This window comes from Giraffa tippelskirchi, chromosome 2, assembly GCF_054371585.1.
Source record: "Giraffa tippelskirchi isolate mGirTip1 chromosome 2, T2T-mGirTip1v1.2.pri, whole genome shotgun sequence".
NCBI lineage: Eukaryota > Metazoa > Chordata > Mammalia > Artiodactyla > Giraffidae > Giraffa > Giraffa tippelskirchi.
Genome location: NC_137276.1, coordinates 28,212,499 through 28,239,262, shown reverse-complemented (window position 1 = coordinate 28,239,262; position 26,764 = coordinate 28,212,499). Strand labels below are relative to the sequence as shown.

General features: G+C 38.7%; 1 protein-coding gene across 19 annotated transcripts; it reads right to left on the bottom strand.

The window, feature by feature from the left end:
• Positions 1-942: 942 nt before the first annotated feature.
• Positions 943-26,764, bottom strand: OGA (O-GlcNAcase). 19 transcript variants are annotated; one of them, XM_081546598.1, is made up of 18 exons: positions 26,587-26,764; positions 25,608-25,880; positions 25,476-25,528; positions 22,275-22,326; positions 21,757-21,854; positions 20,049-20,179; positions 17,380-17,551; positions 16,117-16,215; positions 14,975-15,259; positions 13,772-13,930; positions 12,705-13,318; positions 12,142-12,316; positions 8,654-8,739; positions 7,587-7,691; positions 6,670-6,755; positions 6,193-6,385; positions 4,428-4,587; positions 943-3,058 (listed from the first exon to the last, which is right to left on the bottom strand). In XM_081546598.1, the coding sequence occupies exons 1-18, from the start codon at positions 26,622-26,624 to the stop codon at positions 2,922-2,924; spliced, it is 2,916 nt and encodes a 971-aa protein (XP_081402724.1). In that variant the 5' UTR covers positions 26,625-26,764; the 3' UTR covers positions 943-2,921. The 19 variants fall into 19 exon arrangements, 15 of the variants coding, with proteins under 15 accessions (XP_081402724.1, XP_081402764.1, XP_081402743.1 ...); XM_081546638.1 differs by having other exon boundaries at positions 26,591-26,764; XM_081546617.1 differs by lacking the exon at positions 13,772-13,930.

Sequence of the window (26,764 nt, the reverse complement as noted above, 5' to 3'; positions counted from 1 at the left end):
CATCGTTTCTCTTAAAAAAGCGAATACACTCAGATATGCCGTCCCTCCAAAGGAACGGAGCCTGAAGGAAGATTTTGAGCTCCTGGTACTTAGTACCCAAACGACTCGGTCCACTCCCAGATATGCTTCCTGCTCTAACGATCCTGGGAGAAGGCAATGGCACCCCACTCCAGTACTCTTGCCTGGAAAATCCCATGGATGGAGGAGCCTGGTAGGCTACAGTCCATGGGGTCGCTAAGAGTCGGACATGACTGAGTGACTTCCCTTTCACTTTTCCCTTTCAGGCACTGGAGAAGGAAATGGCAACCCACTCCAGTATTCTTGCCTGGAGAATCCCAGGGACGGCGGAGCCTGGTGGGCTGCCGTCTATGGGGTCGCACAGAGTCGGACACGACTGAAGCGACTTAGCAGCAGCAGCTAACGACCCTGAGGCTCACTACCCACATGATTGTATATCTACACTGAACTTCAGATGTTGGCGCTTGCTAGCAGAGGGGTTAGCTCAAACGTGGGGCTAATTGCTGCTCCTGTCAAGAGGCAGGCTAGTCCAGTCCAACACTGACGCCTTAGACGCCCGTCTCATAATTCGGGGTCTGCCTTCAACTTTCACCTTTTGACCAAAGAATCAGGCAATTTTCCTTATTCTCTTAGGTGGCATGAACTCACTCAAACTAGCTGCCTTCATTTACCCCCAGGTTATAACTGTGTCAAGAAGGTGGCCTGGCCAGAACGAGTCAACTTTTATCTTTTGCCTTGCCTTGAGGAAAATATGGAAGGCAATCTTTTATTAGAGATAGAAGTGGGAGAAAATCGCCTTTAAGACCCAGTCCCTAAGCTGAAACACCTTTGGAGAGGAATACTTGCTTGGGAATGCAAGAGCGGGAGAAAAAAGGTAGGAGGCAGAAACAAGGAGGAGGTTTACACAGTACACGACCACACACATTCACTTCAAGTTTTATTTTGCCTCTTGTATGGTCTTCAGATAGTTTTACAGTTTGTTTTCTACAGGAACTGAGCTGTGATCTAAACAATCAATGAAATATCATCTCAACCATAATAAATAGCCATAACCATAGAAGATAGACAGCATAGCATTTTACGATCCTAAAGGCCTGGACATGTGTTTCATAGTTAGCCCTGTGACCAGAATACCAGCCAACTGATTATTAAAAGCAAAGATAAAGCTGCAAGCAAACTTGCTGAAAATCTTGATTCCACTGGAGGATGACCATGGAATCCACCAGATAAAATGCTAGAACTGTCCACTAGTGTACAAAATGTACTTAAGAGAAAAACCAAGTGACATTAAGCTGGTAGAGACCCTCCTTTCATCTCAGCCTTTGAAAATGCAAACTTGGTTCCAGTTGTACAACATACCTTCCATATCCTGCTACCAGTTGCAGGTTTCTAACCCTGAATGTAACCCTCCTTCATTCATCTCACCCATTCAGTGCACACTCACCGGCTTTGGTTGAAAGTCACTAGGTACAACCCCTCAAAAGACCTTTTTCAAAGCCCACACTGATGGAAATCTATGAAAGAAAATGTTTTAAACTTTCTTCTCCTTGATCCTCTTCCCTCTTAGCTCAAACTTAAAACTGATACAAAACTGCTGGGAAGCAAGGTAACAAAACATTGTTACAAGAAGCCAGCAAGCCATGATTAAAAAAAAGAACCCTGCAGAGCAAGATTCAATGCAAGAGCATTTGCTCAGAACCCTTAAAAACACCAAATCTAAATTGAAATACTTGAAGCTTTCAGAACCTGCAGTTAAAGGAAAGAGAACAGGGTAACCATAAGTCATTGGTTAAAGTGTACTCATTCTTTTAAAAATTAGATACAAACATGCAAGAACTAAAGACTGATTTAATAAAACCAGTAGTAACGTCTTGAAATTAAAGGACAACTGACCTGTGGGCAAATGGGATCAATCAGTCCCCAAACCCTACTTGCCAGATGTCAAAACTAACATTTCACATGCTGATTTGCATTGAGGTTAATTTCCAGCAATGACTGCACTTTGCAACAGACTGTGAGTCCTATGAAGTTAGGCTCTTGTACCCAAAGTGGTCATGGCCTAGCCCTAGGTGGGAGGCACTTTGAAAATAATAAAAGTTCTTTTAAAAACAAAACCAAAGACAAAAGCAAAGAAAATCCACTTTCCACTGATTTACATTATTCAAAGTGCCATCCTGAACCGCACCCTTTCATTTTCAAAAGGAAAATTACAAAAACACAAAGGATAGTCAGGTTACAGCTAGTTTATATACAAAAATTTTTTTTACAAGTTTGTCACTTTGAGGCTTTTGCCACAAACAACTGCACATCTGTCCCTACAAATCACAACTTGCTTGAACCAATGGTCACTAGGAGACAACCAGCCAGGGCTTTACAAAAAGCAGAAAAACCGCCCAAACTGAAATCGTTTCCTCAGCTTAAACTATCCCATAACCATCCCACTTGGAGTCTCCACCCTGAAGCCTCTGAACCCAAATCTTTCTCATCTTCGCCACGTCTCTAAAGCATGAGATACATTTCAGTCAATAAGCCAAGGAGGATGACAAATGATTCTGTACTCTTAGGTGAGAAATGCAACCACACTGGATGCAGAAAAACAGTGCTGACTACATTTATTGAAGACTCCCTCCCTATAAGCCCATGTAAGAGGTCCTGGCACCTAACACAAAACCCAACAAGGAGGCCCAAATCTCTTTCCTATAGGACTCGCAGCAGTATTATCTTCTTCCAACCAGTGAGTTAGTAGTCTCTAAGTATGATGAGTGAGTTTTACACAGTCCTCTTTGTTTCCAATCTGAATTCGCTGATTCATTGCCACTTCAGAGGCTGAGCTGTATGAAGACCCCAACCACCACCGACCAGCTGAGTTAAGACTTTCCGACAGTTCATAGTGCCAACAAATGTCAGAGGCTCCGACCAAGGATAACCACATCCTTTGGAAATCCTTCCATTTTTGCAATTTCAAAACAGCCCAACTTGCTGTAAAATTCCAAAATTCTTTTATCATCAGGTCTCACTTCACAGAAAGCCCCTCGGGACCCTAGGGAAAAAAAACAAAACATTCACAATATAAATGTTACTGAATTAGTCGAATTATGAACTTGTGATTAATCTTTATATGTTTCAAATGGATCACAGTAGGAGCTTATCTATACCAGTCCCTAAATCTCACACTTTTAAAATTTATATAAAGGCAATGGATATTAATATTCATCAATATTGCAATGATAACTATCTTAAAGTAATGGGTATGTTAACTGGCTTGAATATGGTGATTATTTCACAATGTATTTCAAGGCATCAAATTGTACACCTTAAATACAGACAATCCTTGTCAGATATACGTCAAAAAAAATTTTTTTTGAACAGCAAGTGAAACTCTTCCCCAGAAAGAGTACCTTTTAGCAAAGAAGTTGTCCAAAACCTCAGTGTCTACAGCCATACCACCCTGAACTTGCCCAATCCTGTCTTATCTCGGAAGCTAACTAGGGTTGGGCCTGGCATCAGCCTTGGATGGAACAAACCTCAAGGCAAACAATAGCTCTGCTGAACATATAATTATAATATGTATACATGAATATATGAATATTATACATACACACACACACAAAATACCTTTGAAGGACCCACAGAGCAGAGCCTATTCCAACCTATATCACAAGTCAACACAACCAGAATGTGTTTTTTATATTAAGACATACCTCACACCTGTACTATTCAGTTCCAAGCACAACTTCTGAGAATTATACTTTCCTCAGAGTTGTTTCAATTATCCCACAAAGGGGACACCATTAAATCAAATGATACAAAGATGCAACAAAGTGCATTCTCATTCATCAACAATTCTCTAATGAGTGCTCAGCTTCTGTATGTTCATTTTTGTCTTGCCCAAAGGCTAAGGAGTTTTTAGTTTTAAAAGGTTGTTGGACTCGATGGACATGAATTTGACCAAGCTCCGAGAGTTCATAATGGACACGGAAGCCTGGTGTGCTGCAGTCCATGGGGTTGCAAAGAGTCAGACTAAGTGACTGGACTGAACTGAATGTACAGCAAAGTATTTTTGAAGATTTAAGTAACAAACTCAAAGAAGAGAAAGTATAAGCGATTCTACATTCCTAAATGAAGTCTTCCCAAGGTTCATTTAATTTTCAACTATCATTTATAAATCTCCTGGCAAAATAAATTCATGTGTTCACTTCTCATTTAATTGGGGCTTAATATAAGCATTCATAGTATAAAAAAGCAGCATTTTTCAATGGTTAATACACATGCAGTTCTTGCAGCACTAATAATTCAGAAGCAAAACCATAAGTGGTGGAGAAGGGAACGTAAATTCAGTTTTTTATCCTAAAATAAGAGTCCTGTCCCCATCTAGCCCAAACACCAGCAACTCCACAATATCTACTCACCATTGGCTTTCAGTGAAGAGAGGAGGCAAGCCATCATGCTTTTGGCTACACTTGGATCAGTTACTTTTTTGTGAATATCCATCTTTATCAGAGAAGGGAAATTGGCAAGGAAAGTTTCTGGCAGTACTTCCTGCTCTTCATGGAAACTCAACATTATTTTCTGTAAAAATTAGGATGAATCTCTTGACTTTCAGTAGCTACTCATTATCAATCTACATATCCCAACTACAGAACTTAGAAACAGGAAAAGGAAAGCAATATTCAATAACAACTCTTCTGGTAATGGGAAAATTACCACGTGCAAAATCAATTAGCTTATAATTCTGGCTGACACGTTTTCATTTTTTAAGTTTGTCTAAATGTAATGTAGTATACTGGACTGGATCCTGAACAGATTAAGGACATTAATGGAAAAACTGTAAGTAGGGTGAAGAGTTTACAATAATGCACCAAAGTTGGTTTCTTAGACAAGGACAAATGGAGAAAGTGGATGAAGGGTATACCTAAACTCTATTATGTTTGTAACTTCTGTACATCTAAAATTATTCAAAATAAAAACTAAATAATTCAAAATACTGTTTTTAAAGTTTGTACTGTTTGCACAAAAATGTGACTGTACTTAACACGACTGAACTATACCCTAGAATATGGTTAAAATAGTAAATTTGTGTATACTTAAAAATTTTTACAAAAGAAGTTTGTAATAGACACACTGGTTACTCTTCATACGTTCCTAGGCTGAGAACTGTCAGATATGGAAGGTCCCATCAAGAGCTCAATCACCAGCACGCTGCAGTTATGTTGATATAATTCTAAGTAAGGGAGCCTAACTCCAAACCAGCCTATTACACTGCCATCTAGCTAGAGGCAAAAGTAAAAAACAGTAATAGAATTTGAGTACACTGGTGTGGGGAAGAGGGGTAGGGAATTTCAGAAAAGGAGGAGAACCAATACAGAAGAAAAAAGACAATGTCACAAATGTAAGTCCAAGTATATTCTATGAAAGTATTTATTGAGTGTAAAGATTATCCTCCAGAAGAAACTTTTTATTGTTCATTCCTATTACCATGTGAGGGCTTCTCTGATAGCTCAGTTGTAAAGAATCTGCCTGCAATGCAGGAGACCCCACTTCGATTCCTGGGTTGGGAAGATCTGCTGGAGAAGGGATAGCTTACCCACGCCAGTATTCTTGGGCTCCCCTGGTAGTTAAGCTGGTAAAGAATCTCCCTGCAATGCAGGAGACCTGGGTTCGATCCCTGGGTTGGAAAGATCCCCTGGAGAAGGGAACGGCTGCCGACTCCAGTATTCTGGCCTAGAGAATTCCATGGACTGCAGAGTCCATGTGGTCGCAAATAGTCAACTGAGCGACTTTCACTCATATTACCATGTGAAATGCATTATTGGGAGAGCAAGTTAGCTTCATCAGCAGGCAAATGAGATTTTTAATTACTAAACTTGCCCTGAGTACCCAAAGAAGAAACCATAACATATAAGTTTCGTGCTTCAAAACAGAAAGGGAAAAAAGAAAGATTCTTTCATTGTCAACAGTGTGCTTTCACTTGAGAAAGTAATACAACAGCTCCAAATCAAAAAATGTTGGAAACAGTGAAAAATGCCATGCTAGTAAGAATAAGCCCTAAGAATTCTTCTCTGTAAGCCAAATTGAGAAAGCACTGGGATTTTAAGATACATCTGCTTGCTTTTTTAATAAGTACTTTACTTTCTAAAAAAATTACCATTGTTTAATTCTAAATCTGTGTATTACCTCAGCCTCAGAGAGTTCTTTATCACCATTTGGTTTGGTATACTTCTCCTGCATGAAGGGAATCCAGGAAATTTTACATTTTTTAATGAAGGGGGTCACATCTACAGTGCCCAGGGCATAACCACATATGCCATCTTCATCTTCTAAGACAAAACAGTAGTCCAGGCTAAGGGAAAGCAGCCCTCCTACCAACCTGCTCAGAAGAAAAGAAACCAGAATGAGTTAAGTTACTAACATAAAACTTCAGAAATCAGTGATATAATAAAGCCCAATACACTCAAATGACAATGTGTGGAAACTACATTTGATATAAATAAAAATTGGAAATTTATACATATTAATAACTCAGATTTTATTACAACTAAAGTAGGACTTCTAAAAAACTGTATCTGTATTTCTAGTCTTCATCTCCCCACACCAGATAATCCTGCCTTTGAAATGTCTACTCCCAAATCCAACAAATACTTCATCACATACTTGTCTCCAATAAGGTCAGGCTGACTTTGAAAAGGTAAACCAACTCCATCATCATACATTTCTCTGCAAATCTTGTACACGGAAGCCTGAAAATACAATCTAATTAAGCAACACATCAAGCAAAATGGCAATAGAATCTGACAATATGACTCGTAAGTCATAATGGACTTCTAGAAGAGGGAATAACAAAATGTTTGACTTGTCATAAACATCATCTCTGCTTTGTTAAATATTTATTGAGTCATATTTGTAAAATCAGTAGAAAAACAGCACGGTTATAGTAAACGGTGAGAACAGCCTTGCAGGGGATAGTTGTAGGCACTAAATAGTAGATTCAAAATTCAGCAAACTATGAAGCTCTCAGCTTTCTATATATCCAAAATATATAAAGTATCATTTTCTTTAAGCAGGCTTGCCTTTTTCTGTAGCTGATTATCAACAGCCTGAAGCACTTTAAAAACTGCAGAAAATATAGTGGAGAACATCAGGCTAGAACAACATATCACACAGATATTGTTCAGGATTCCAACTCTGAATACATTTCACCAGATAAAACCTAAGCACAGGACTTCCCTGGTGGTCCAGCAGCTAACACTTCACCCTCCCAATGCAGGGGGCCCAGGTTCGATTCCTGGCCAGGGAACTAGATCCCATATGCCACAACTAAAGATACCACGTACCACAACTAAGACCCAGAGTAGCCAAACAAATAAATAATTAAAAAACTAAGCACAAGATCTTGAGTCTAAACTCCTTAGGCTCTTCCTTAAACTGCCTGTGTTTAACGTTTCAGTTAACTTTCCCCATCTAAAGTTTGTATTTTAAGACACAAAAATAATTTTTTTAATCAGGGAGTTCAAAAGAAAGTATTAAATGTTCACCATAACCACACTCCAAGTTGGCAGGTAGACAATTACCTCATCTTTAGGAAAATATGGTCTGATAGTATAAACTTTGGAGGTAGGAGTCAGTGGGGGTGGTTGAAAAAAGAGGTCATTTGCCCCATCAATTGGCAGCAAACGCTGTAGGAAGAAAAAAAAGGGAGACAGATTAGTACTGGGAAGACATTTACTTCTTTTAATGAGTGTGCACTGCAGATTACCAACTTAACATTAACTGGCTACTGCAGGCAGACCTAAAGAAGAGGGGTACACTATGCTTTACTAATATAAACACCTCTTTGCTGAGGGAGGGGAATGCTTCTGAATCGAAATTACCCAAACTGAGTTACATAGCTTTAGTGGCATACTACTGGGGATCTAAATTTACAGTAAAAAAAAAAAAACATCTATTCCAATTATGACAAATCTATTTTTTAAACCAATCTTATATAGACCATCTCTCTACTAAAAGATGGCAGAACAGAATGTCAGGAGGAGAGGTTTGGTCTGAAGAGGGTTATCTGTCCAGGAGACGCTTTATCCCCAAAGCAATGCGCTTCAGTTTGCTGTGCGCAGCAGAGCACCTGTTGGGGGGAGAAAAGTAGAGCACCTGAAAAGTCCATGAACAAAATTCCAATACCAAAAAAAGTCACATTTTGTTTAAATTTTCATTCCTGGACTATTCTTTCAAGTACCAAATTTACTTATAAAATAATTGGGAAAATACCCCAAAGCCCTTTCACCATTCACTTGCATAATTATTCATTCTTTTTGCTCATGGAGTTTCCACTGGCAGACAAGCATGCGCGCATTGTGCATTGCGGGCGCAGATTAAAATGCTGTGCGACCTGCAAAGAAACAATGTGAAGTATATACCTAGAGCCGCTGCGCTTCGCAGGCGCGGGGGGGAATTGGCAGCATCTCCTTCAGAAATTACTGCGAAAGAGGAGGAAAATTTGATTTAAAATCCAGCTATGTAACTAAATTGAATTTGGGACTAGAAAGCCTTCGGCAGACCAATCCTTCCAGCCATCTGATGCGCAACATAAGGTTTCTCATAAAACAAAGAAAACGTCAATTCAGTTGTGAATTCATATTGATACCTGGAACTCTCCTGCTAGACCACCTCTAAAGGCCCAGGGTTCTTGGTCTCCAATTAAGAACTGTGCTGAAGAATGACTACGACACCCTGTTGAGATCAGATCCAAGCGGAGAACGTTACGAGAAAGGGGATTTCCTGGGGTCTCAAACGTCCAACAAACTAACAAACACTGTGGAAACAGCTGTCTAACTATTTAATAATCCAGGATTTCAGGACAAGGCTGTGATAATAATTTTTTTTTAACTTGTAATGGAATTTCAATATTGACGTTCCTTCCACTGATTAATGAATAATTACTGTTCTAGTGAAAGAGTTCTACCCTTTATTAAATTATCGGAAGGAAAGTGTCAAGTGTGTCTAAGTCACATTTATATATTCCCTAGGTACAGCTATAAAAATCAAGGTAGCTGCTTCCTCTCTACCAAAAGTACAGTAACTTTAAACTGCAATAAAGTGATATTGATGATACATTTTATTATCACAGCCCATAAAGGAATTAAACTTGTCTGAAGTCACATTTTACATTTTGAGGAAGGGAATAGGGAAGGGAAAAATGGGAGAAAGGGGGTTAATCTTGTCAGAAAACTAAGGTCAGTAGAATAAAAGAAATTATTCAGTAAGTTGACAATGAAACACAGTGAGTACTTTTTTTGACAAGGACAATCCAAATTCAGACTTGGCTGAATTGGTAACAGTACCAGTCTGACAGATTCTAAGAACTAAAGAGAGCCAACTGATGCTCCTAATTTGTCCAGAACTAAAACATACTTTTCTTAAAAGTATGACACTATCTGGCTCCTCTGATCAACCATTATAATCTTTGCGGTACACTCAGCTCATACATGGAGTGACAAGCTTTGAGGTCCAAAAATCTGCATTTAAGGTCACCACGTAACCAACTCCACAGGCAATTAAGGAAGCTAATAATGAGAGAGAATTAAAAGCAAATTATAATTGCCATCCATAAGCAATAAAGGAAGCTAGTAATAAGAGAAAATTAAAAGATAATTTGGAGGCCAAATCACAATCACCTGCCTAGTCTTCTGACAAGATAAAGCAGCGCAACACAGTTCTTTTCCAACTGAAGACAGCATTCTACCTCCTGTTCAAGTTAACAGTCTCATCAGTACAATATATATTGTGCTAGTCAGACAGTCCCAAAGCAAACCAATTTTTTTGCTGACAATTCAGACCCATTAAGAGATTATATCCAGGGTTGTCATTTCTCAGGGGTAGGGGTACTTAAATATATATATATAATGTAGTATTTGTTAAATAAATATGAAATAGGGTAAAAATTTTGGTTATGAAGAGAACCTGCCCCATTCCATAGCTCAGTGTAAATTTACACTGCAGGAAAAACTATACCTCTCAAACTTTAAGGAACAGCCAATTTCCCCTACCCCCTACTTTGAGACTACAACATAACTAGCACTTCCAACTATTACAATAAAAAGTTACATGTACGAAGAGCTGTATAAATGAAAACATGGTTAATGCCTCAGTCGCTGCGCAAACGTGACTTCAGTTCATGCCTATTGCCCTTAAATCTACCTGAGCTACCTCACAGAACCTTTTAATTTAAACTAATTAATCATGACGCGCTGTGAACATCTGCCGCTGTCCATCCAATAGTAGTAGAACTTGTGCTGAGGATTCTCCCATCTGTACACAATGGGGAAGAAGATAATAGAAGTCGTTAGTAATCAAAAGTACTGCATAGCCACATTCTTTAAAGGACTGAATGCCAGCTGGACTGGAGACTGGAGGAAAACAAAGGGAAAACAAAGGGTTCTAATCAGTAACTCCCTGAAATTACTATAGAACCATGAAAATATTTTGTCGTGAGCTGTTGTGGAAACTATGTGGATGTCAAGATGATGACTTAAAACTTCTAAGATACTCTGGCTTTGAGACTGTACGACAGCTATATACAATTAGGGAAAGCTGCCCCCGGAACTGCACAGTACAGAGGTAAAAGCCTGAGAGGAAAAAGCAGCAATACTGTATATAATCAAGAGTTTTTAATAATTTTTGAATTGAAAGCTAAGTAGCCAATGTTTTAAGCAACACTTTCTCAAACCCAATAATCTGGATTATAGGTTGGAAATTTAAGACTTCAATCCCTATAAAGGTTAATATACCTCCTGAAAGGCAAAAGCCTGGAAGGCAAATGCCACCATCCAACAAACAATAGAGAGGTTTTTCCTAAGCCTAAAAGCAGCCAAGTATCACACAGAAGAAGTATCCTGGAGCCTTTTAACAGGAAGAAGTCACAATTCTCTCTTCTACCTGTTGTGCGATATATACAGGAACCCAAAGTTCTCTATATTCTCTTTCTCCCATTTTTTAATTTTTTATTTTTGCCCATGCCCTGCGGGTATGCCCTAACCAGGGGTTGAACCCATACCTCTTGCAATGGAAGTGTGGAGTGCTAACCACTGGACAGCCAGGGAATTCCCTCTATTTTCAAATTAACAATCAGACTCTTATTTTTAGCTGCTAATTAGTTGTATCAAAGGAAGATTTTTTTATAGGAAGTTTTTTTTTTTATATATTTAAGAATCTGAAAGTATATACAGAGAAAGTGAGAAATCTCTTTGCTACCACTCCTGAGTTACTGTAAGCTCACAGTGTTTCATATTTCTATTTCACAACCAAGACTATGTAACCCATCATAGTGTTTGTGACTACTATGAAAATTGACATGTCAGTTAGCCTTGCTGCCTGCTGTGTACTATGCATAAGTCCATTACATATTCCTTATACCTGTATTGAAAACCTGGAAATGAAATGAGATTCCCTGGAGAAACCTGGCCATGCTGGTGCTTTTTAACCAAGCTTGAGAACTTAAAAAAAAAAATTTTTTTTTTCACTGTTGGAGAACTTCCATTTAATGAAGCAGCATTTTCAGGGGTTTGCAGTTTTTATTCCCTGCTAAACCAATTACTTGGTAGAGGGATAAAGAAAAAGTCCTATGAAATAATACCAGGTAGCACCAGAATAGCCTACCACTAAAGCTCGCATGCGCACAGGGCTGGGAGGATGGCTTCCTCTTTCCAGGCCCCTTAGGTCATTTCAGCAATTGTTCTGTTAAACACAGCATTAATGTTATCAAGACACAGCAAGCAGCAGAGAGCTCACATAGTCACAATTCATAGAGTCTCATCTCCAAATCAGATAAAAGTGGTATACATGGTTCCATCCAGGAAGCATTCAGTCAGAGCAAGTTAAAGTCAGTACTTTCTAACACATTTTCAAGATATTTATGCTGAATTAGCCCAAGGGAGAAAAATCAATGTACTCGATATGTTTACTGAGGCTTGCACCTCAAGTCTGTACAACAACTACACCTTTGAAATCTAGGCAAGGAATTTAAACACAGTTGGAAATTCACCAATTCCCTAAATGTTTTTCTCCCTGTGGGATAATTTTTTTTTCTTTTAAGGGACAATATATCTGAGAAGAGATTATTCCTGGTGCACCTACCTAACCACTGTACAAAAGACTTCACCATAGACATTATACTCTTGATATCCCAAACATAGGAGTACATGTCATAAAGGATTGTCCTGTTGGCACAATTGGAGAGCCGAGTGAACATTCCCATCACTAGTCCGCACATCTCTTCAAACTTGGCTGCTCGTGACCGCCATTCTTCAATCTATTGAGGATCAATAACAATGCTCAAAAAATTGGAAGTTTAAAAACATAATCTAAAGCACAGTTATAAACTAAGCTGTTTATCTTATCAAGTACCTGCAAATTTATCAACATTAAAGAATCACAGGGCTTAAACTTTTAAAGATAAGCAATAAAAGTCTGTGTCTCCCCAAACCAACAAATATTCCTAAAATATTAATCAACTTTGACCTTCCTTCATTCCTAACTACTGTAAGGTCAAACTATGGAAGAGCATGATTCAGCAGAGTCTATACCTACTTTACAGAACACATTCTAAGATGTGGCCAATTCTCATTTAAGACCTCCTCCATATCCTCAGCATGGGGATCCATCCACGCCAGAGAAGCAGGTATATTAAGTATACTCACTTTTTCAGAGTCTTTTCCTTTGCAATTGACACTGACAACACTGCTATTTGCTCGAAGCCACTGGAACTCCCGTAACATCTGCGCTCCTTTGGGTCCATGCTCATAAGGAAGGTAGAATAGGTCAGCAAGTAACTGCAAATCCTCCAGAGTCACTGGTTCTGCAGTATACAAAGGCTTTTCATTTGGACCAGGCACAAACTGCTCCTTGTTTGTCTGTTCATCCGTCTGCATAGGGGCAATATCACTGATGCAATCTTCCTGCATAGACATCTCTGGGGATTTTGATTCAGCTATGCTCTCCTTATCAGTGTCCATTGGTTTCAATTCCTCCGCCATTTTAGCTTCGACAATTTCAGTTAGTATTTGATTGTCATTCTTATGATCTGTTTCTTCCTGTTTTTCCACTACCATGTCCATGGGTTCCTCATCTGGTTGTTTCTTTTCTTCTTCCTTGGTCAGGGCTGTAGGCTCACCACTCAAGGCTGCTCCCTGGCTCATAATGGGCTCCTGGTAAACAGTTGTAACTACAGTTGTGGCATTTAAAGAGGGTGTTGCAACTAGAGGAGCCCCATCAACTACACTTGCTTTTGCTCCACTGTGTGCGACCTGCCTACCTATAAAAACAAATTGCCAGAAAGATAATCAGAATGAGAAACAGAACAAATAAGATCCAGAGAAATGTTTTCTACTGATCCTATCTCTAAGCCTCAATTTGAGATTCCAAATAATCTGAGCCCTAAGAAAAAGTGCCACTTCTCTAAACCACCAGGGAGGTGAGGAAGGGAAGAGAGGGGAAACAGATCATAAATACGGCAACACCTATTATTTTCTTCTCTTTTGAAGATCTGTTATTTTTGAACAACTATTTAAAAAAAATTTTTTTAAAAACAAATTAGCATTCCAAGAAGATAAAACCTATTTAAGGCCAAAAGTAAAATTTTAAAAACCTTATTCTCTAGATTCCTAAATTTCATTTTGCTTGGTGGGCCTGTAATAAAACATCACAATCGTTCATTATGTCTCAAACAATGTAATCCAACCCTCTTACAAAGAAAGGCCAAACTCACTGCTGTATTGATGAGGTACACCAAACTCCTGCAACCATTCCGTTAAAGCTAACTTCAGAGCCATCTGTGGACTATAGAGTACATCAGTTTCAATATCTTCATCACTGCCTTCATTTTCTAACTTAATCTGGATTGATACAGTACTGTCTTCACTATCAGCTGCAAAACAGAGAAAGAGCACAAAAACAATTTTGATTACAAAACACTAATTCTTACAGTAAAACTGGAGAGGCAAAGAACCGGAATAAGAACAAACCTTAAGCATAATAATGCAAACACAACCAAGACCCTTGACTGAACCACTTCACCTAGAATAGTCATCTAAATGCACTGCCAAATGTAAAATCCCAAATGAAATAATAAACACTAATTTCAGAATCACTGGACAAATCATTGATCAACGTCCACTGATAGTGTTTTCATCTCTAGCCCACCAATCTTTAATGCCCAACAGGCTTTACTTATATTTTCACCCAGTGTTAAGTATCTCCTTCTCCATGAAGTCATTTACTGCCACTTTTGCTTAAGAGAGGTAATCAATCACTCCCTCCTGTGTTCCCCCTAGGACTCTGTATATAATTATTTGCAGTGCTCATCATTCTATAGTACAGTTCCCTGCCTGCTTTATCAACACTAGACTAATTCTTTCAAAGTAGGGACTATTTTATTCTTTGAATCCTTAGTGCTTGATAAATAGGTGTCTAAATGTTAATGAATAAACAACTAGTCAGCATTCTCTCACCTGGAATTCAATTAAGAATTTTTCATAAATAAAAATCAGTAAGCCAATGTCTAAAATAAGAATATGTTTCATAAATGTACGCTAAACTGAAATTACATAGTAAGCAACTCAGATAAGAATATCTAGCCATCTAAAATACACCATTTAAATATAATCATCTGACTACGTAAATTCAATCAGAATTACTCAAGGGGTAACAGAACATTAAGACTACTTTGTCTAGTTACTTAGGTTTCAAAGGCCAAGTCACATTTTAAAAACAAAGAACTGAGGCCAAAAAGTTATTAAGTAAGTTGCCCAAAGCCACTCCAGGGAGCCCTTTTTCTATCATTTAACATCTCACTCACAGGACTAAACAATACCTTAAAAAAAATTCTTGATGACAAAAGAACATATACTCACCAATGGTTCTAGTTAACCCCAATCTCTTCCCAAGGTCAAGAATTAAGTCATTTACTTACTCATCACTACATCTTTCCTTACTCCATTCATGTTTGATTTGTACCAGGTGGCAAGGGTGTGGATAGCAACATAGTTGGCTTCAAATTCACAATTTGGATTAGTCAAGACTCCTTTTAACCGTGGGATGAGTTCTGTGGATCTTCCTTTGTATGGGCCCAGAAACAGTCTCTTCTGATCATAATCATTAGCATGAATGTTATCCCAGATTACTGGAGCTCTCTTAATTATCTTTGAAACCTCTTCAATGGACTCTACTGGAATTTCTTTAGAAACAACTTTAGGACCTAGAAATAAAGGCCATCATTTATTAAAAGGCTCTCATACATGGTTTTTCAAAATAGTAATATACTGCATGTAACTTTTGATTTTATTTTTAAACAATTTTTCTTTCTAAAATAACACAGCAACATGTGCTTCTATTCAGCTTTATTCCCCTCGCTCAGTACTTCCTCAGAGTAGATTCCTAGAATTAGTGGTTAGAAGGCACAAGTATTAAAGGTGTGGGCAAGTTTCCTCAAAATGATACATTAATAAGAAACAAATTTTCCATGTAAACAATTTTTTCCCAATATAATATATCCTCAATTAGACAAACTAATTAACCTAAATCCTGGGAGGGTTTCTTCCCTTAATTCTTAGAATGAAAGCTAATACAGCTCATCGATTACTAGCTGTCAATCTAGCATTAAGGCTTTCATTTCATAAAATACAACATTCTTGATTTTCCTGGTAGTCTAGTAGGAATCCACCTTCCAATGCAGGAGACATCCCTGGTCTGGAAAGATTCCACATGCTGCAGGGCAGCTAAGCCCGTGTGCCCTAGAGCCCAGGCTCTGCAACAAGAGAAGCCACTGTAAGAAGCCTGTGCACCACAGCTACAACTAGAGAAAGCCTGTGGGCAGCAACAAAGATGCAGTGCAACCACAACGAAAATAAAAATTAATAAATTATTTTGATATTCAGACTCACTGCAAAATCCTCAAAAGGTATTCTTAATACTAGGTGAAGAATGCATACTTTGTAAAAGAAAGAGAATCTCATTAAGGCTCAGCTTTTTAAAAGTATACAATTAACCAAAACAACCAATTTCTCTAGATCCTAGTTAATTGAAAGTTTTACTGTATAAATCTTTAAGACTTACCTGTCCAAAGCACCTCAATTCCGGGTAGAAGCTTTTCACCCACAGTTCTTAAATAAGGAGACTGAGACACATTCGGATAACAGAAAGTGCCACAATATTCTGAAAGTAGGGGGAAAAAATTAATCAGTAAAATAGGAATGAAATAGTCATGAGTATTTCAATGGGGATAAAAATGTCTATCAATTTTAAACTGTTTTGATCCAAATGATAAAAGGCCTCTATCTCATGTCCCAAAAAAGGTCAACAAACTAGCTCATTAAAAAAAAAAAAAAAAAATCAATTCATAAAACCTGATATTCCTCCTTCAAAAGTAGGACAGATCAATCCTTATGATCCTATGGTCACTAGAAATTTAAGTTTACTAAAGACAAATAATTGGAATTTTTAGCATTTTCTACAAACTCTGAATTGTCTACATTTCTCAGTTTCAATCAGAAGCCAAACAGACTGGATTGATATCATAATAAAAATAAAGCAAAATTATGTCCCTGGCTTAGAACTCAATTATAACTGATTATAATTTGCAGTGAATTAAGTAACTACCAAGTATGATCTTATTAAACATTACTTGAATATTCATGTAGCATCAGAAAAGATAAGGTTCACAGTTCACAATACTCTTAACAAGACATACAAACACATGGTTAAATCAATACAGTCTAAAATTTCTTAGAACTTATTTAAACTCTTCCTGAACAAGAAGTCAAGCCTGGGGAAGTTTTCTTATAGGCTGAATTTTGAGAGGAAAAAAAAAAGAGAGAAAAAACATTTTCAGTGGAAGGAACCAGGGAGAAGTAAGAGGGGGAATAAAAGGAAATGGGGGAAAAATTATTAAGCTTTCTATTCTGACTACTGGAAGTAAGAGCCCAGATGGAAGTGGGAGCAATGAAAAGGGATACAGATAGGCAAGGGCAGAAAAAAGGAACAAGCAGGAGGAAAATGAGAAGTGACTTAGTTAAATGCAATGTAAATTTGCTTTTTTCTAGTTTTCACTTTGATAATACTATTCCCTTCCTCTAACCCGGAAAAGGTAAGGTTCATATACTTTTAGTAACAAAAAATACACAGTCTTTCACCTATTCAGTTGTCATTTATTAATCCCTAAAATTTCTCCAACTTAAGATCTGGAGAAACATCTTCTAGAAAAAGAATTCCTACCTTTACATACCAAAGGGAGAGGGGATAACAATAAAACTCATACATGGTCTTTTGAAAGTTATGTATTTCAAGACTAGTTAAATAGAAAGCTATTATATACAATACCTGTGGGACAGAAGAGGAAAGTTTCTGGCTCTCCTAGGTATTGATAAATTTCATTTGTGATGGAGACCTGGGCATGAGCAAAAGAACTGAATACCTCTTTGTCAGCTGCACACATATTATGGTCAATATCATCAAAAAGCAAGGCAAATGACCTGCATCCAAACTGAGAAACCTAGATAAGGAAAAAAAAAAACAACAAGATGCTTTACGAGCTCATCTTAAAGAGTAAAAAATACAGGCTTTAAAATATTCAAGTATACAGTTAATAGTTATACTTAAAAGTCAGTGGCTTATCCTTCTACATCTTTACTACAGAAGATCCATACCAGATGAAAAAAAAAAAGAACAATACTAAGACATGAAATATCCAAGTCATTTGCTCTAGTCAAGATACACTGATGCTAACTAATTTCTTTGCACATAAACCTAAGTCATCAATCAGAAAGACCAAAATAGCAGAATATGATCAAGCGGGGAAATAACCTCTTAGGAGCTTATTCACAGAAATTTAACTACTTTTTTTTTTTTTTTTGGCCGCAGCACACAGATTGTGGGATCTTAGTTTCCCAACCAGGGACTAAACCCAGTCCTGACAATGAAAGCACCCTTGAACAGCCAGGGAAATCCCAAACTTTTAGGTTGGTACAAATGTTAACTGCAATTTCAGACTTGATTTTAAATCATTATAATTAGGTTCAAACACATCTTTTATTACTCAAAATAGGAACCATTACAATCAACACATTTTTGCCAACAAGAGTTAAGTTTATCTCTCTAACGTAAAAATCTATGCTTCAGGATTTAACAAACTCTTGTAAAACATTTCCTGCATCCTGCTGGTTGTGGAAGAGTTTTCCCTGAAAAAAGCTGTTGAAATGCTTGAAAAAGTGGTAGCAGACTGGTAGAGGTCAGGTGAATATGGAGGATGAGACTGTAAGCCCAATTCATTCAACTTCTGAAGCACTAGTTGTGCAAGTGCACTCAGGTGTTGTCATGGAGAAGACTGGGCCTTGTTGACCAATGCCGTCTGCAGGTGTTGCAGCTTCCAGTGCATCTCATCCATTTGTGAGCATACTTCTCGGATGTAATGGTTTTGCTGGAATTCAGAAAGCTGTAGTGGATCAGACTGGCAGCAGACCACCAAAGTGACCATGACCTTTTCTGGTGCAAGTCTGGCTTTAAGAAATGCTTTAGAGCTTCTGCTCGGTCCAACCAATGAGCTGGGCATCACTGGTTGTTGTATGAAATCCGCTTTTCGTCGTATGACACCATCCAATTGAGAAATAGTTCACTGTTGCACAGAATAAGACAACACTTCAAAACAATGATTTTTTTGGTTTTCGGTCAGCTTATGAGGCACCCTCTTATTGAGTTTTTTCACCTTTCCAATTTGCTTCAAATGCTGAACAACCACAGAATGGCTGAGGATGAGTTCTTAAACTTCTTGTCTAGTTGTAAGAGGAGCAGCTTCAATAATGGCTCTCAGTTGGTCGTTGTCAACTTCTGATGGCCAGCCACCGTGCTCATATTCAAGGCTCTCGTCTCCCTTGCAAAACTTCTTAAACCACCACTGCACTATGCGTTCATTAGCACTTTCTGGGCCAAATGCATTGTTGATGTTTTGTCTCCACTGTCTTATGACCCATTTTTTAACTAGAGTAAGAAAACTGCTTGAATTTAATTTTTGTCTAACATCACTTTCATAGTTTCAAATACATGTAAAATACACAGCAAGTAATAAGACATTAGCAAAAAAACAAAGTGAGAAATGCACATTAAAATGACGTATAATATATCCACATATAAGAATGTATGCCAACATCAAATGGCAAATGTCAACAGTGCAAAACCACAATTACTTTTGCAACAACCTAAAAATTCTTCACCAGCCATTCCAATACCACCAATAATATACACATTTTTTTTTAAAGGTGCACCACAAGGCAAGTGGGATCTTAGTTCCTTGACCAGGGATGGAACCCACACCCCTGGCAGTGGAAGCATGAAGTCTGAGCCACTGGACTGCCAGGGAAGTCCAATATAAACTTGTTTTAATAAACATATTACACTTACTTCACCAAAACAGATGTGCAGCTTTTATGTTAAGTAGAATGTAGATTCCAATCAGAGTTCAACAACAGCTTACATGTTTACCTAGTTTTTCTTCTCATTTTGGGAAACTAGCCAGTCATTTCCAGACTGAATTATGCCTCTTAACCATATAACCGAGTGAATCCTATTTCTATAACCTCACTCAGAAGTTCAGTCAAGCAAGCACCCAACAGCATACAGAGTTTCTGGAAATGTGACCCTGAAGACTCTGAATCAGCTGAAATGTGAGGTAAGTCTCCACCTCAAGTCTTCATTAAGAATCTATGGGAATAGAGCTTATGAGCATTCTTTTAAGCATTACTTCTAAGCATTCTTTTAAGGCAGTTCTTATGCAAAGTGAAGTTTGTAAAGCAACCGTGCCTCCAGTAAAGCTCTTTTCACTCCCTTTAGAAAATATTCTTATCAAAAGTAAAAAATTTGCACAGAAAGTAAAAATCTGTACAGGAACAAAGAAGTACTATGAATCTGGTTTTCTTTTTATATCATAAAAGCAACTCAGAAACTTTTCAGTTTCATGTACTGACTCAGGGAAAAATAATGAAAAGTAAGGAAATTACCTGGTCCAGTTTGCGTTTCAATGTAGACACTTCCTTGGGGTTAGAAAAAGTAATATCCAATCCAGGTGAGATAGCATAGATGAACTCTATTTCATATTCCCGTGCAGCAGAGATGAGAGTCATAAGTTGCTCTAAAGAACAGAGTCCATGACTTTAGAAAGCAGCACAGAAAACTAAAAGAGCCTTCACTTTTAAACTGAAGGTTATTTTTCTCCAATTTTCAGTAAGTCAAGAAAAAAAGTCCCTTCAATTTTACAAAACTGTCATGTCCAATGTGACAACAGGCCTTACATAATGGCACAAACTTGATACGATTTAATATCACCCTGAACTCAATAAAAGCATTCTCTTCCTTCCATTGCCATTTCTCAAAAATACTCAATTAAGGCATCAATCCTCTTACTGAATGCAAACCAATTTTATTTCCTATAGTGTTTGAGTTATGTTTTTGTTTTTGCTGTCTCTGTACAACTGGAATTCCTAAATAAACAACTCTACATATAACTACTTTATAATTTAGAAGAAAAGAAAAATGTGTCCTTAAGAACCAGGGTTAAGTAATGGCCTTAACAATCTTGACATCTCTGTAACTACAACAAAAAAGTCTATCACAGCTTTAAGTTTCTAAAATGTGACAGACAATTTTCCTAAGTAAATTGAAATACTATTCCATACCACAGGATATATCTTTAAATAACTTTCAGTAGTATCTTAAGATAGTCATTTAACTATATTTTGATCACATTAAATTTCATTACCAGCATCACCAAAAAATAATCAAGTTGAAGAAACACTTAAGTTATATAGAGTAGTAAACAACAAACTAGATGGAGTTTAATTGCTTTTTTCATAATTTAAGAAAACTTTCTGCCTTCACTGTCTTGGCTGGGCTCTGTAACCAAGTATCAAGTAAATTACTTGTTCGTTTATTTGTAACTAACTTACTTGTAACAAGTAAATTACTTGCTAGTTACCATTTAATTCCAGGTATGAAAATGTCCCCCCATTCATTCAAGTACCCAAAGAAAAGTACTTTACCATTTGTCTCAGTTCCTTACATTTATGAATTTTATGTAGCTAACTCGACATAAGAACGCACGCAAAAAGGACAGTTTGAGATGGCTTTCACTTCAGTATAGGCCTGAACCAGGGTAAGGTCCTTCCTGACTTTAAATAAAGACAGGACCGGTACTAGTAATCAAGTGGTTAAGACCAAGCCATACCTGGTTGAACCTGGAGCAAAACAATCAGTAATACCTAACCCTGTCTTTATTTTAGATTTTGGTATTTTGTTCATGGATTTTTTGCATTAGTTCTGATTTAAAAAATAGATAATACTTTTTATCTTTATCACTGATTTTTTGCAGTACTTTAAAACTTGCACCCAAGGCAGGCACCTCACTTGCCTTGCCTAAGGCCCAGCTTTGCTTCAGCACCTCTTTGTCCAATGGCCTACTGTTTACTGGCAGAAGTTAAAAAGTACAATTATGACCACAAAACAGGTGGAGTCAGACTGGCAAACCCGTGAATCACACCATGGCTACACATTGTTAGTGCTATTCTTTCAATCTGCACTAACACACAGTTACTATATAAAGGAAAACTACCTACAAAGTGAAAGTGGAATACTTAATTCTTGTACTACATTTAAAATATACTTGTTTTCTTCACATACTCTACATTTACCGATTAAAAAGAAAAAGATTACCAGCTTCCTCCACTGAATACATCTCTCGCCAAAACATCCTATGTTTGTAGTCATCTTTTGGAGCATACAAATATGTATTTAATTCCCATTTCTGGAGCCTTAAGAGGAAAGAAAATTACATGTATAGAAACACGCAACATGCATAACCAGTACACTTCCATTTTTTCCCTTTTCTTGAGGCAGCTCCATCTCTTAAAAAGCTAATATTCTGGGGTAGTAGCTTTTAACCTTTTTCAAGTCCAGTGGAGTTGTAAAAAAAATTAAATAAGGAATGTTAACATATCCAACAGACTTAAATAAAAATACAACAGCTCTGAGTGAAGCAAGTGAAGCCCAAAACCTATCCAGCTTTCCCAGTAAAGTCTGAGAACCACTGGCCTAGGTGAAGAGGAAGAAGACCAAGGTAAAATAACTTCTGCAACTGAGAAATCATCAAATTGTACTCAGCCAATTCAGTGCTAGTGTTTCCTCAAACAAAAGGAAATATTAAGACTCTCCTTTACATAATAAAAAATTACCTTCTAAAGAGTTCTTTTCTCTGTTCCATAACCCATGGTCTTCCATAAAATCCTAGATTCAAAGTAAGAATGAAATTGTAAGAATGCGATATACTGTGTACTGAGAAAAGCAGATTGCAATACAAATGACATCAGTTTGTAAACAATACAAAAATTTGAAGGATGTTTAGTAAAACATTAACATGTTTTGGGGTGGTATGATAAAATGACTTTAATTCCCTTTTTGCTTACAAGGCAAATTTTCTGGTTTTTCTACCATGAACACTAAATTACTTATGTGATAAAGTTATCTAAAAAGAGCTAAACGTCATCTTTTTTCACTGTCAAAAAAGACCAAATATGTTTAAACCTAACTTTTAAAAAAGATTATCTCAATCTTACAGTAAGGAGAGGGGAAGCCTAGTAACCCCAAGCTGCTATTAATAACAAGTACTATCTAGGAGGAGAGTTAAACCACTTTTAGAGGTAGAAAGGGTAGGAAAAAAATCAGGAACAGAATTAGTAAAGAATCTGACTGACCCAATTTTATGATTTTGTTTGTTTTCCAAAATGACATTGTAAAAGAGACCCAAAAAGTGCCTTAAACTACACTCACAGCAAATTCAACATCGGAACTGGCCCAAACAGGAAACTCAAGCCATCTCAATTCCAGAGCAAATGTTTGTTTGAACAACTGAAATTTCAAAAATGTGACTCACTCCAGTATCCCATGTGGGGGCACAGCACTAGCAATGCAAGAAACAAACCTGCAGATGGATAATGTTAGTGATATAAGCACCAAACTGGTATTACAGTTTGCCTAACCTTTATTTTCCACCAGTCTCAATCTAATCATCTGCCAGAGATAAGGACAACCTCTCAGGAGTATTATGAAGATGCTCCTTATACACACAATTTAACTCAAAACTCAAAACCAAAATTTCTGAACTGTAATAACCTCCACTCTAAACAGAATGGTTACTCTGCACAAAGACAATGAGACAGACCAAAAAATAAAAATAAAAAATGCATTAGGTACTAATGCATGAAACTGTAGCACTTGCAATCTGGACAATTCCATGATTACTCTCTTACAAGTGATTTAAAATGTTAAGTGAATTTTACAAGTCTTTATAGCTTTCCTTCAACAGTTTGCATTATCATTACCTCTTAAAGGAGTAGGTATTGAATTTTCCTTTAGAGCTGTCTCAACATTAAAAAAAATTTTTTTCAAGGGCCTAACATTTTAATCTTCGGAAACCCTAACTTTGCTCTTTGAGAGTACGGTTCACGGTTTTAGTTAACTGGCACCACAAAGAGGAAGCAGGGCTGTTACATGAGTTAAAATCAACAAAGATTCATCCACAGAACTTGCAACACTATTCACGTCATTAAAGTGAACCTTAAGAAGGTTCACTGGGAACTTTGGTGATTGTGAGTGCAGTTCATCCTTGCTTCAGAAAAAAAAAACTCGTAAAAAAAACCCCCAAAACAAAACTAACACTCAGGGTAGACCTTTTTGGCAAAACTTTTGTTTCACTTTTATATATGTATACATATGTGTGTGTTGGTTTGTGATGTAAAATGTACTTTTAAAATCAACACATTTTGTGGGCCACTGTAGTTAAATACTTGCAAATAAAAGCACAAATTAACCTCATAAATATGTAAATAAATACAATCAACAAAGGTTTGTGAGGAAAAGAGAAAAAAAAATCAGGTACTTAGTCACCAAGGAAATATTCTAGGGAATGGGAAGGAGAAAAGGCAACAGATAAGACAATTCTAAGTAGACTAGTTCCCTTTTAATACTATCCTGAAAAACAAATCAACTGATCTTAACCACAACTAGCTTTTTCTATAACTATTGAAGGTGTAATCCACAGGCAAGTTTCCTTAGACTCACTGTAGTCTAGCTCCAAAATTTCTAATCGTCCAGCACTTCTCTCCCACCCTCCATCCCAAGATCTTAGGTCACAAAACAGATTCTTTTCCTAGTATCTCCCTGCAGATTCTAGTCCTATAAATACATCAATGGATAAGTCAAGCAAAGCAATCATGTTTTCATAAACATCGATTCCAGACAAACACATAGGTAGTTTTTTCATTGTTTCCCCCAAAATTGTGCAACAGCTAACTTCACTGAACCGTTTCATTTCTAACCCTAGCTGCCAACTAGTCTGTTTTCCCCTACAATTAAACTTTATCTAGAATACCATAATCACCACCCATCTTTCAAATGAATACTCCATATGTTCACAAGTTCTCAACCAAGAGGACAATCATTCTTTCCTTTTCCATGACTTTCTGGGTTTTTATAAAGACCAGTATTTAACTGTTACTCCTACGCACACCATTACATATAAAAGAAAACTAATGAAGTATACAGCTAGGAAACCCAGGGTCAGCCAAAATACTTTAGCAAGTTCGAATACATGCTGTACTTCAGGTAAGAGCAATAATGAAATTGATTTATACTTTCATACAATGCACATCTGTGGAACATTTGTCCATTACATTCATAAACTGTGATACAATCTTCTACTCATTTTCTCCAACCACCAAAAAAAGTCCATCATTTCTAAATGGTAATGGGAAAGGAAGTGGTGAAAAGGAATTTTTAAACCTCTTCTGCAATAACTGAACTTTTTAGTTCAGATACTCATATCTCAGATACTATTAAAATCAAAGCTTTATCCCTCAGAGGTAAGGCAGAGTAGTTAACAAAGGGCAATTTTCCAGGCTGCAAATGAAACTGGATTCAAAAGGTGGGAGGCTGGGGACTGAATAAACAAAACAAAAAACAAACCAAAAAAAACACCTCTAAGCAAAAAGTAATTTGTAAAACTATAGGCCCACAGAGCTTCTCTTCACTCCAGGAATACAACTAGCACATCTGATGGGTAGTCTTTTTTCCAAAGGGTAGGGGCAGCAGCACTATACATGCCTTTCCGCATGTGAACACAAACCACCCTAGAAAACAAGATCCCAAGGTACAAAGATGTAAAACTCAAGCCGAAGACCAGACTCCCTACACCGCCTCCACTGGAGCACGCCTGGCTCCAAGCCCAAGGCGGGTGGGGTCAGGCATGTTAATAGCCCGAGGGGAATTCGACGCCGTTCCAGAACGCGAGAGAAGACTTGCCCACCCTCTCGCCTCTTCCCTCGTTCCAGCAGGGTCAAATTTCAGACCCAAGGGAATAATCCCCTTTTAGAGCTTACCCCCCTTCCCCTCTGCCGGCCACCGCCGCCGCCCAGGCTCCGCCGCCATCCGCCTAACCAGGAAAGAACAGATTACTGCTGGGGTGGGGCGGGGGGAGGACGCTCCTGCCCAGCCCGCGCCACAGCTCTCACCTTCCACCACGCCACATAGGAACCTCCGAGCCCCTCCTGCCGCCCCGGCCACCGCTGCTCCCCCGGCCCCGGTTGGGTTGTCTTCTCCGGGGGCTGGAGCTGCCTGCGGCTCCAACGATGCCCCCGCGGAGGCAGTAGGGTTGGAGTTGAGCTCGCTCTCCCGCTCCTCCAGCGCCGCCTGGCTCTCCTTCTGCACCATCCTCCTGCCCCCGGCCGCCGCCACCTCTGCAGGTCCTTCTCGGCCTCCGTCCGTTGGGCCGCCGGCCCGGAGCCCTAGAGAGGGCCTCGGCTCCTAGCGCGCCCCCTTCTTGCTCCTTCCCTTCCCCCTCTGCCCTTCCCCCTCCCGCTCCGCAGGGACCCGAATGCCCGGATGAGAAGGGCGGCGGCACCGGCGCAAGCCCTTTGTCAGCCGCTGCCTCAGCCTAAGCTGGGGAAGGCCGGAAGCCTAAGCGGAGAGCGAGTCCGCGACGTATCGTTCCCTGGAGGCAGATGGCCAAGGCTCTTTTTCTCCTTCTCAGTTAGCTTCTGTTGACCTTCCAATAATCCTAGTTCTCCCGCTGTCTCCTCCCGAAGCCCCTGGGTCTCCTCTACCGCTGCCTCTACCGCCCGCTTCCTGTTTATCCGCACTGCGCCTGCGCCGGAGACCGGCTCAGACCGGTCCCCTCAGCCCGGCTCCCCCCCCCTTCTTTTGGGCCAGTCTATTGGGCTTCATTCGGTAGGGGGGAGCAGAACAGAAAAGAAGCGAAAAGCGGAAGGTAACGAAGGCAGTGGAATGTACCATTTATGCTCGCCACCCTCCAGAACGAGCCAGACTCCCAAGAACAGACCATTAACCAACTCGGAGAAGGGGAGAATGGGAGGAGGATGTGGATAGGGCCGGCAGGCGGGAGTGGGTGAAAAAAAGAGAGGTGTTTACTCTCTTAATGCGCAGGCGCGGAAACCAAGCCTCTGGTTCTTAAAGAGCTGGGAAGAAACTGACCTACTTTCTGTTGAGATTCTTCTGACAGGTTGGTTCATTACATCAGCCTGACCCAGGCTCGATTCTGTGAAGACAACACTCCAGGAAGCTCAGCTCACGCCTCTGCCCTGAAACATTTCCCCCTACCTCCAGCTTGGCGCTAGCCCCCTTTAAAAATTAAGTCATTCCTTCTTTCAGC